This window comes from Trachurus japonicus, chromosome 24 (genome assembly GCF_045865225.1).
Source record: "Trachurus japonicus isolate A0001 chromosome 24, Traja_1.0".
Taxonomy (NCBI): domain Eukaryota; kingdom Metazoa; phylum Chordata; class Actinopteri; order Carangiformes; family Carangidae; genus Trachurus; species Trachurus japonicus.
This window is the reverse complement of record NC_140930.1, coordinates 7,150,169-7,162,928: the sequence shown is the minus strand read 5'-3', so window position 1 is coordinate 7,162,928 and position 12,760 is coordinate 7,150,169. Positions and strand designations below refer to the sequence as shown.

Genomic DNA, 12,760 nt, shown 5'->3' with positions numbered 1-12,760 from the left:
TAATTAATACAAATAAATCGGAAAAAAGTTGTAATAAAAGGAAGTAGGAGAAATAAATACATACATAACTAAATGGTAACCCTTTAATTTACAGGCCGCTATTACGTGATATTACTGTAGAAATAGCCAAGAAATAACAGTCAATTTCATAGTAATGTCATGTTTTTCATAAAGGCAGAAGATTACACATGCTTTTCATGCTTGAATTACTTGGAAAAGGCCATAATTTTTCTCCACCACGTCCTTGCAATTGTATTTCTACGCAATCAATCGTTATTTTTTGACTATATTTCTTGACATTACTATGAAATTAACCTTTATTTCTAGGCTATTTCTAGACATTATGACGCAATTACATGTTATTTCTGGTAAAATAAGTAAGTAAAATAATAAAACAGTAAAACTAATATAATTATTATTAATAATAATTACAAAAAGAAGGGAAATTCAGTTAAAAACAAGACTAAAAAGGTGAGTTTATATCCACGTTGAACACACTGGAGCTACAGTACTGCCGGTGACTCCTGCTCTCCGGAGACCCGTCTGATGTTTCTACACCACTTTTCTATAAATATCTAACTTTTACAGTTATTCCCTTCATTTACACTGAGCGCTGCACCCGTCTGCTGCTGGAGCTGTGGGGCGTTCAGTCAGTGTTTGCTCACGGTGGCTTCTCAAGAGCTCGTGCTGAGAAAAGTCTTTTTCATTTCGCCGTTCAGTCACATCAGCAACTTTTCCCGCCACGGGTCCAACTTCTTTTTCCTTTTTGGTTTTCTCACGAGACGGCACTTCTACTTTAACGAGGTTTCAGGGGACAAATTCTGCTGATTTACATTATGATGATATTTAAAGAACTGAGTTGACAGACTGAGATGACGTCAGTTTGACCCTTGAATCATCCTGGATGTTTCCTGCCTGTGCTCGTGCTCTGGTCTCACACTGATCATCTGATCTACGACTGAGAAAACGGCAAGAAAGTAAGGAGATTAACAAAGACCCTGTAAGAACAAAGACCCTGTAAGAAAAAACTATTAACAGATCAATTTCTGTATTATACTTCTTGTTGGTATAGCTTTTATTTGTATTTTATCTTATTTTAGTGATTGTTTTTATTGTCTTAACTATTATTTTCGAGCTATATTGGTCATTTATGTTGTTTTTCTACTGTTTTTTATGTTCCTGTTGTTTTAAATGTGCTATATAAATACAAATTGAGTTAAGTTGAGTTGTATTAGAGATTCATATCACATCATTTCTTACTGTTTACTATTAAATAATATACATAATTTAAACTGGTCTCAGACATTTGGGCTCCACCGCCAGTTCTTCATAATATCAACATACTGTATATTAAAGCAGAAGTAAGCGATATTTTTGTGTTAATATAAGTCTTAAATAGTTATATCTTCCGACAGCAATCACTTACATAGAGTGTTTGGTCTGAAACACGGGTCTGTCAGTCACTCTGCTCTGCTCTGAGCCGAGGAGAAAACTTTTCTCGTATCCTACAATTTTTATCCAATGAGGAGAGAGAACGGCATGCAGGGCTGTGTGTGCAGCCAAGGGATGCGCCTGAATGTGGTGACGTAGGGACGAGGACTGTTATGGTGCGTTCAAGGCAACTCGTAACTCGTGTTTTTCCGACCTGTGAAGTTGTACCAGTTCGATCTGGTACGAGTTCACGGGTCGGAAGTTACGAGTGGCCGTTATAGTGACTTTCACAGGTAAAACAGGTCGGAAAAACACGAGTGGGTTGCCTGGAACGCTACAAAGTCGTAAGTCGTGACTTGAAGCTGTAATTTACGGTTTCAAAAGCCGGCCTGGAACGCAGCATTAGCCAAAATGACCGGATCGCTTACTTCTGCTTTAACTAAAACTTTTTCCATTACCAAATCTAAGAGCTGCTCGGAGGAAGAGATAAATACATCACAGCTACTGTTTCACACTGAGGAGGTAAACGTGAGACTGATCTATGTGAATAACTATTATAGTTTGTATATGAGCTTTTTATTTGTTCAAGTTTAAGTGACAGTTATATTGTTTTTCCACTCCTCCGGTCTCTCTCTGGCTGTTTACGACTCCTTCAACTATTTATAGCTAAATATAAATGTCAGTAAATGTGCAGAAGGCACTAAATAAATACATAAAACATAAGATGCCTGTGGAAGCTGCTTTCATTTCTCTTCATCAGACTCTGTAAAGTGAAACTTCATCATCCACTGATGGAACAGAAAATTCAACAGGAAATGCCACGTGTTGACGTCGCCCCCGTCTCACACACACACACACACACACACACACACACACACACACACACACACACACACACACACACACACACACACACACACACACACACACACACACACAGTGTTGACTCAGACGAGCAGGTGACTGTCATTGTTCTACATTATTTCCACTGACACATTCACTTCCTTTCATTGCAGCTGACAGGGGAGTTCAATAACTCCAGTTTGATATTTGTTTTAAATCATTATTATAACTTTAACAGTTTGAGTCACACATAAAAACTCAAACAACTTTGTCAGGGTTCATCAGCCTGGTCTGAGGAATAAATAAATAAAGAACTGACTGAAACCAGTAAAGCACAATCATGTCCCTCAGAGTTACACAACAACAACAACAGCTCAAGTGCTTATTCATGGGGGAACTTCATGTTCAAGTGCGGTTTTACTACTTTGCACCTTTTAAACATGTGTCAGAGCGGTGAAGCTATGATGAGCAATAAACTGAAACATGAACACATGCATTCCTGCTCATGAAACCTGGTGACATTTCTACTTCGACCTCGGTTTGTACAGGAAACGCTGCAGAAGAACAGGTTGAAAATCCACCTTGATGCTTTTAGAGCTGCGCAGAAAGAAAAAAAAAACCCTAAAAATATCTAAAAAATCAGAAACAAAACAACAAAAACATCCCTTTGCATTTCTTTTAGCTCTTTGTGCATCTCACCATGGTTTTCCCGCACTGGAAGCTGATGCTGGACTGGATGTTGTTGGTGCTGTCTGGACATTTTTGCGTGCTGTTGTAATCCAGGACAGAGCCAGAGAGCCTCTGCAGGGACAGCTCACCTGTACACAAACACACAAGTCAGTCAGTCACAGACATGAAAACATGTTTTAAAGACATTTACAGTAACACCCCTTGCTGATTTCTTACTTTTTTGCATATTTGTCACAATTACATTTTAATATTAGACAAAGATGAAGCAAATTAATATAAAATGCAGTTTTCAAAATGATGATTTCATCTGTTGATGCAGTAAAAGCTATCCAAACCATATGTGATAAACCACATGTTTTGGAAAGCTGAGTTCAATCTCACTCTCCACTGCCAGACCTGATGATCAAGAGATCATTTAAAAGGATAGTTCAACATTTTGGCAAATTCACCCATTGAATAATGAAAAAGTTAACACTCTCTATTACATGTATGACACTTGTATTTAATTGTGCAAAGCAGCAGAAAGAACACGTTTCGTTGTGGACACAATGGGGGCGTGTCCATTTATAAATAGGTCAGCCGACCCCAGACAACTGATTCCAATTGTGCAAATGAGCAGCGTCTAAACAAGAGTTAATACTATCATCATAACAATAATAAGAATAATGACGAATCAGAAGACCAAGAGAACATAAGAAGAAGGTTTCCTCTGGTTACACAGCAACCAGAAAAAGTCTAATAAGCCTGTTAAACCGAACAACCATTAGAAATGTCTATGGAAAAAATACATCTACGAATCGTTCTCCAAAGGACAGTAATAATCATGATTTAAATAAACAACAAAAGCAAAGGGAACACTAGAAGATGGCTAAAATATCTCAAAATGCAACACATCATCCTGCGATCTAAAGAAATTCAAGAAAAGATGATCAAAAACGAAGTCATTGACATCTGTAAGTTTAGAACCTGTTACAAAGCCATTTCTAAAGCTTTGGTACACACACAACATCACTTAGGTTCATATTGACTGACAACTACAACTGGAAAAAAAACAAAAAAAAAAACACTATATTTAAATAAGCATTATAAATGTAAAAGGTCTGACTCTCTCAGACTGGACGTCCCTGTGTGTTGTTATTAATATCCTAAACTCTGCCCACATACAGGATGAACCACTGCACCATGACATCCTGACCCTGATGTCAGCACCCAGGATTCATCATCACCACCATCATCATCATACACACACACACACACACACACACACACACACATACAGACACATATACAGAGCGGTGGGAAACGTCCTGCATGAAGCCTCCGACTTGATTTAAGACTCAGGAAGTTAAATAAACTGACAGCAGGTCAGTCAGAGGAGGAACTCATGTCTGTGGGTGAATTAACAAATGAAGCTGAAAATTAAGTTTCAAAACAAAACCAACTCCCACCAGACCCCGAGCTTTGAGTAATGAAGTTTCTGTAGATTTTTATTTTCAACTAACTCCCAAATGATATGAATCAACAGTGTAATAACATGCGGTTTATAGTTTATGTTTGTATTTCAATTTTCAATGCTGATATTCAACTTCCTTCTGCTTCTGACTCCTTCTCTCACATCAACACCATCACAGTCATGTCGAACATGCGGACAGTCAAACTGCTGCAGGATCCGGAAGTTAAAGTCTGGTTAGTCACCAGCTCTCTGTTGTTTCCTATCACCAACCACTAAAGTTGCAGATTCAGTCCTCGTCTACCCACTCAGATGGCAAAGTGAGGGCTTAAATGTGAATTTTATCAGAATTTTGCGAAGGACAGACAAGATGGAAACATAAAACAACCTCCTGCGCATTAAAAACAATGAAAAAATCTTCATATTTCCACTGATATATTTGACAAATAAAGATTTATACATTTTGCAAATGGTCACTTGGATCATTTTTGGTTTATTTTGGACATTAAAATTGTTTTCCCAGGTCCATGAACAGGTAAACTCATTATTGTCACTGACCTGGAACGAAGTCTGAAAGGAAAAGCTTCATTTGGTTTTAATTAAAAATGTATTTGAGTCCTGAGCAAACAATCTACAGTAAACCAACTGTGAAGTCAAACATCAGGAGAAAGCTGCTCTCAAGTTTTGTTTATCTCTCTGGAGCAAAGTGAAATCTAGATCTTTATGACTCTTATTATTCAAATGTTGGTTTCAGCTCTCTACATAAACATCTCTTATAAAAGCCACTGTCACTCTGATCCTCATGTAATAAACTCTATTTATAAATATGTATCTGTCTGTGTTTAACAGGCGACACTACTCTGGTGCTTAAGTTTCTCTTTGTTTACATTTTAGTTTCTCCTAATATTCCTTTAGACATAAACATAAAAGCTCCTTTTTAGCATCAGTAAATGAAAACTGAGTTTTTTTCTACGTTTTTAACCCTGTAAAACTTGTTGTTACATGAAGGAACAACACAGTAGTGGTCTCTCATGTGTCTCTTCTAATCGTGTACCTCCACAGTTTCATTTTTCACTGTCTCTGTCTGTAGCCGTCCTTCACTTTCACCGACTCTGTGAAACTAAACTTCCATTTCCTTCTAAATGTTTATGTTTCATGTGTTAGTTTGACAGTTTTTTAAGTATATTGAAAATCCATTTAACAAATTATGTTTCATTGTCTGTTTGCTTCACTTCCCCTTTAAAGTTTTCTATAGAGAAAACCTCCCGAGCTTCAGTGGTGTTACAGTATAATGAGAGTGTCCTCTGCTCCCTCTGATAATGATAATGGCAGCTCTGCTATCACACAAGGGACCGACCATAAAGGAATGTGACTCAACAACACGTCGGTGACCTACTAACACCAAATACACGACTACAACAACTGCTGCTGCTGCTGCTGCTGCTGCTGCTGTTTGTCTGTGACCACGGTTCATGTGGAGCTGAGATCAGGTTGCAGCCTGTTGCTCTGCTCTGATATCAGCACATGTTTTATTATGACCGGTCAGAGCAAACGGACATGATCATATACAGCCTAGTTCTGCTGCTGCTGCTGCTGCTGCTGCTGCTGACATGTCTCTGGACGTCTTAGATAACACTGGGAAGATTAGCTACGTGTTTAATTTATTAGAGGCAGAAATGAAAATTCATTATTGCTGCTAATAAAAGACACTATGTTTGTTTTTAGTCTGGTTTTATATGCAGCTATCTTAGCTTCTCCTTTTAGTTCTCCAACCAATCAGAGAGCTCGTTGTTGGTTAGGCCTGGTTTAACCAGAGTCACAGAGCAGCTACATGACTCAGCTACAGATATTGTTGAGCCGTACAGTAAACACAGCTGGAAAAACAGAATAGGAAGGAACAGAAGAGAGAACACAGGAAGGTGTTTCTACCTTCCACTGCCATTTCTTTTCATATTCTAGTTTTTATTCATGAATTTATAAATGTAAAAATGGTTCTAATGGAAGTTTTATGCCATCTCTAGAAAAAAAAAATCTAAATATTAAGCATAATTAATGGATAATGTTTTTTATATTCCTATTTGTAATGCCTATCAAATTTAAAGGAAATGTTCTGCTTTAAAATCTATGTTTGTCTCCAGAGACTCTCAACCACGACGTATTTATTCATTTAATATTTATGATTTTTTGTATTTCCATCTTAACTTAAGCTTGCTGCTCTACCTGCTTTTTTAAATTTACCCTCGGGGACAAACTGAATTGAATTATCTGATTTTTTCCAGACTCTTGAAGGCAACATGAAGCTGCGACGGCTCCACCGACCCCCAGGTATCAAACCCTCTGCGAGGTGATGAGGTGAACTCGTTAGCAGCATCGTTAATGTGGAGTGTGTTTGTGTCCAGCTGGTGAACGAGTCCAACAACGTCTCTCTCTCTCTCTCTCTCTGTCTCTCTTGTGTCTCTGAGTCGCTGCCAACTCCTGAGGGAGAATCTGGCTCTTTAGCTGCTAAATGCTCCACTTTCTCCACCAGCTGCTCTCTGGCGGCGACTGCCCACTGTTTGATGCCGAGCAGGTGGAGCTCAGTGGGATTCCTCTGAGCTCCTTCTTCACCGAGAGGAGCCGAGAGCTGGAGCTGCTGCTGCTGCTGCTGCTGGAAACCACGACGCAGTCAGACTGAGTCAAGACAATATGTTTTCATTTTTCCCTCTGTGATAAATTAGCTGCTCGTTGATTATCTGTGGGATCATCTCTTTTAAAAACACCCAGTCAGACAAAACAAGCCACTTGAAGGTGTCGCCTCAGGAGACTTAAAGAGGGACCAAGCCAGAGACCCCAAGCTCTGTATCCTTGGTATTTTTCCGATAAATCATAACCTTAGCAAGGCAAATAAATCTATGATTATTTTTTGCTTACTAGTACAAGCCAAATACCCTATAACCAAATTTGGGAAATCCACTACTAAACCAAGTATTAGTGTCTGGCTTGCAGGACTATCAGATTCACTGCCACTGGAAAAACTTTCACGTTAAAGGGTAAATATCTAATTTTTGACAGTATGTGGAGATGTTTTATGGTGTTCTTAGAGGGGAGGAAAGCCCTGTATGTAAACCATCAACAAACGAAACTGCAATGTATTTATTATACGTCTGTTTGTTTGTTTGTTTGAGTTGACGGATTATTTACGTTTTGGACTGTGCAAAATAACACATGCTACTGCCCTGTGATGTTTATCTCATTGAAGATGAGCCTTATTGTGATAGTTTTGTTTTGTTTTTTTGTTTACCCCAACCAAGTATTGAGTGCATATAGATGGACAGTTTTCAGAAGGCCAACATTTCTATATTAAAAATGCTTTAAAAAAATAAAAACCATTGCAATATTTCAATGTTGGAGATACAGATTTTTAGGTCTTCACTGAATGTTAGTCATAATCATTACTATTAAAATAAACTGAAGAAATAAAGACATGGGATTTAACATCCCATTCAGTGTGTAATGGACATATAGGCCTATATAATGTGTTAGTTTCACTTTTTGAATTGAACACATTCTACATCGCGGAGGCGACGTCTTTCCACTCAGGGCTTCCTTCACCTCTGAAACGGGGCAGAGCTCCGTGGAAACACCTGCCTGACACAGCAACGTAGGGAACCGTGCACGTCCGCGGCGCACAGCTCCACGGACGTGCACGGGGGGAAAAAACGGCGTCGCCGCTTTGGGTAACGTGCGTGCATGTCGCGCGTCTACATTGGAGGTCGGCTGTTATCAGTATAATCAGAGACACCCTCCTCTCCTCCATGTGCATTAATTTGTTTCCAACGAAGCCGGTGAGAAATCAATCCATGGAGCGGTGGATGACGATATTCATCATCTACCATGTTACCATGTGTATATCTGTGTAGTCTTCTTATCTGTCATAAACAAGAGATTACGGGTAAGAGACGCTAAGTGGAAGGCAGAGAGCCTCCATTCTCCCTGGAACAAGTTACAAGTCAGTTATTTAACCAGCACTATAGGACTCTGATGCTGTTTAATGAAGGTAAAAATCCTGCATCGTTCCCCTTTAATCAATGATTCATCTAAAAGCCAGAAAACTAATAGATAATACAGAATAACTGGTGAGCCTGCTGTACAAGAATCTATACAGGAAGTCTGTTCCCATACGGACACTGAACACAACATGACCACTTCAGGAAACACTTGTTATTGGTCCTCCTCATGTATAATCCACCTGCCACCTGCTTTCTACTGCTGTTGTGTGTCTGTGAGCTTTTATTTTGTAAGCTGGATGATGTCATGTCATGTGTCATGTGATAAATCAGCATTGTCTGATGAAACTCTGACTCATCCCTCCTCCTCTTGTTTTCCAGCTCTGGTTTGTTTCTATCTGAGCTCGTTCCTTTTGGAAAACACCTGAAATTTCATGAGGAAATCCTCATTTAACGACAACAACAACAACAACTACAGGCCGTGCAGACATGTGCTTGTGCTCCAGTGACAGCGTGAGTCGGCAGTATTCAGTCCAGAGGCCTTCAGCTCAGCTTCAGCACTCGGCTCTTTGTCGCAGTCAGAAATCTGAGTCAGATGACACCGGCTGGCCGACAGCGACCAAACACCAATTTGTCAGCGAGGGGGAAGGTCACGGCCTCACACTGCAGGACAAGTTGTTGTTGTTGCCGCCGCTGCTGTGAGACGTGGAAACAGCTCTGACTGACTGACTGACTGACGGGCAGCCAAGCCTGTCCACTTCAGTCAGACACAGAAAAGATAAAAAAAAGACTGACTGAGACTGACGTAACTGAAAGTGAGAAACAGCCACAAGAGTTTAGTCTCTTATCTAGATAAGATAAGATAAGATAAGACTTGATTCATCCCACAGTGGGGAAATGTTACGAGGTTGCAGCTTTAGACAACAGCAGCACAGTAAAAAGTAATGGAGTATGATTAATCAATGAGAAGAATAAGAAAGAAGAAATATATACAGCGGGGAAAATAAGTATTGAACACGTCAACATTTTTCTCAGAAAATATATTTCTAATAGAGCTATTGACATGAAATTTTCACCAGATGTCGGCATCAACCCAAGTAATGCACACATACAAAGAAATCCGAACATTAATGGCCTCCATGCACGCACACCATGCAAGACATGGAGGCCATGGCGGTTGAGTGCATTACTTATTGTTTTCTTTGAAACAACTGTACCTGCTGATCCCAGGTCTTTCTGAAGCTCTCCACCAGTGGTCCTGGACTGTTAGGGAACCCTTCTGATTATTGTTTTGACTCTTCTGTCTGAAATCTTTGGTTGCGTAGGTCTTTAGACAGCTCTTAGACAGCTCTTTGCTATTGCCCATCATGCAATACTTATTGTCTGACACCTTGGTGGTGAGAAACCTTTTTAAAAGGCATCAATCAGGACTAAACCAGCAGATATTACTTTGCACTGATAGGAGACAGGATTACATTCTAAATACTGACAAACTCCAGCTGCTTTCTTGTCTTTCCATACCTTTTTGCCCCTCCTTTTCTTCATGTGTTCAATACTTATTCCCTGTGTCATTTCACTTTATTACACATAACTTCATTTATGGACATTAATGTTTGGATTTCTTTGTATGTGTGCATTACTTGGGTTGATGCCGACATCTGGTGAAAATTTCATGTCAATAGCTCTATTAGAAATATATTTTCTGAGAAAAATGTTGATGTGTTCAATACTTATTTTCCCCGCTGTATATATATATGTATATACTGACTCGTGCAGGAAATTATGTCACTATTTTCTCATATTTCATAGATGAACTGATTACGGTAATCAAGAAAATAAACAGGTGATTCATCAGCTACAGAAATAATCAATATCTGCAGCCTGATTCATTACAACAGCCCTACATGTTAATTATTCTATTATATATTTATAATTCGCTGCAGCTGCCCTGGTTCGAATCCCCCAGTGGCCCTTTGCTGCATGTCTTTCTCTCCATTTTCTCCAACTATCCTGTCAAATAACGGCGTAAAAAGCCCAAAAAGATACAATAATTCAGTTTGTATTGAAAGTATGTTAATGAATGCGTGTATGTTAATTAATTAGTGTGGGGCCCCTCACCACGGGGGGCCCCGCTCGCTGCTCCAGTGTGTGTGTGTGAATGAATCCGATTGATGTGGGAACAATAAACAAACAAGTGCTTTCATACCAACAGGGCGAGTTTCCATCAGGTGGTGAAAACTGAAACTGACAATTATTTCCATTATTGATTAACACGCTGCACATCTTAATTAACAACATCGTCTAGGAAATGTCAGGAAATAGAAAAATAAAATCTGTTTGTTCATATCGTTCACTATGATTCAAACATGAAAAATGTTTGATATATTGTGTCTGAAAAATTAACGTGTTCTTCTCAGTATGACTGAGCTTCTGTTTCTGGTTTCTGTTGTTTTTCTGTTTCTAAATCTGCAGCGTGACACAGAGGAGAGTCTGAGCTGCTGCTTTTAGATTCAACTTAATCAATCAACGCTGCGGTTATTGATCAGAGATCAGGGCTGTTTGTGTTTCCATTCTGGGTCAGGTCAGAGTGGTGACACACAACATCAACGACATCTGGCTTCAAATCAGCACGAGAAAACCCACCAGATCCCTTCAATGTGGGGATTAAAGGGATATTTCAACATTTTGGCAAATTGGCCCATTGCCATAATCCCTATAGTCACAGCAGTAGGTTTGTTACCTTTAATTGCCGGTGCAAGCTGTTTTTAGAACGGCGGAGCAGAGCCGCGAGCTGCTCAGAGCTACGCTACAGAGGCTCATGGGATTTCTTGGTTTCCCTCATCAAACTCATCAAATACACAATCCAACAACTCCAAAACGCTCTGGTGGACAAGTTGTGACCTGCACATTCACCACGCTATGAGATAATAACACAACGTTACCAGACAGAGTTCTAAAAATAGCTTGCACCGACAATTAAAGGTAACGAACCTACTCCTAAAACTATAGGGATTATGGCAACTGGCCAATTTGCCAAAATGTTGGACTATCCCTTTAGCATAGCTATCAAAAACATGTACAGTATATGCAACTTATGGAGCGGTCGAAGGTCTGAATGGTTCAATAACACAGAGAGCAGAGATGTTATCAAAGAAGTGGAGAAGCCGAGTCGACATGCACACTTAACACTCAGCCTCCAGGACACAGATGTGGATCTTGCTGACACACACACACACACACACACACACACACACTGAGAGCAGCAGCAGCAGCAGCAGGACATTCAGCCTGATCAGCACTGAGATCAGTTCTGCTAATGTCCAGATAAAGCTGAGAGAGACGTTCGATTGGACGCAGCAGCAGCAGCGTTTTCCTGACTGAGCAGCAGCGTCTCAGAGCTGCAGTAACTCTCCTCACACTCTCTGACTGTGACCCCACATGAACCCAACCACACTTCACACCATGAGGAACTTTTATACAGTATATTGAAGTGTCATGCAAAAGTTTGGGCACCGCTGGTCACAAAGCTTGCGAGAGTGTGTGAATGGGCGTCTCTATATTGTATGTATCATGTTTTGTGTTCACTTTGAACTCTTGTTTTGTACTTCTATGGCTGCAACTAACGATTATTTTCTTATCGATTATGTAAACCATTAATCAATTAGCTGTTTGGTCAATAAAATGTTGAAAAATATCTATCAGTGTTTCTCAAACCATGGTGGGCATAAGAAAATTTAAGACCTGTCTAAAATTATTTAAGACTTGAACACAATAATTCAACAAATTTAAGACATTTTAAGGCCTAAAATTTAGATTTTCAAATTTTAGACTTTTTAAGACCCCGCGGATACCCTGTTATTTCATATAAAAGTTTAAGTGCATACATATTTTATGATGCTGTGTATTTCAGGTGTAGGTTAATATACACACACCTCAGGAGGCCTGTTGACTGGTTAAAACAAGGTAATCAGTAGATGGGAATTAACTTCAGATTTAGTCACGGATCACCTTCAAACTCTCCTTGTCATGATATTTAAATTAATTATACATCAACACCAGCATCTATTATCTTGTTGTAGTGAGATTATTTATTCAGAAAATGAATAAACACACTTGTTGAAAAAAAAAAAAAAGGAACTAAGCAAGTCCGGTCTCTAATTGTCTCTAACAGTTAGTCTGTCTCTAACCCTCCTCTCCTCCATGTGCATTAATTTGTTTCCAACGAAGCCGGTGAGAAATCAAACCATGGAGCGGTGGATAACGATATTTATCATCTACCATGTTACCATGTGTATATCTGTGTAGTCTTCTTATCTGTCATAAACAAGAGATTACGGGTAAGAGACGCTCACACCATGAG

At 39.4% G+C, this 12,760-nt stretch overlaps 1 protein-coding gene across 2 annotated transcripts in view; it reads right to left on the bottom strand.

The window, feature by feature from the left end:
• Positions 1–12,760, bottom strand: part of igf2r (insulin-like growth factor 2 receptor) — a 74,855-nt gene that overhangs the window by 55,262 nt on the left and 6,833 nt on the right. For both annotated transcript variants that reach the window (XM_085770472.1, XM_085770471.1), the window contains exon 3: positions 2,974–3,092. In XM_085770472.1, coding sequence (XP_085626598.1) covers positions 2,974–3,092 — 119 coding nt within the window. The remainder of the gene's footprint in view (positions 1–2,973; positions 3,093–12,760) is intronic.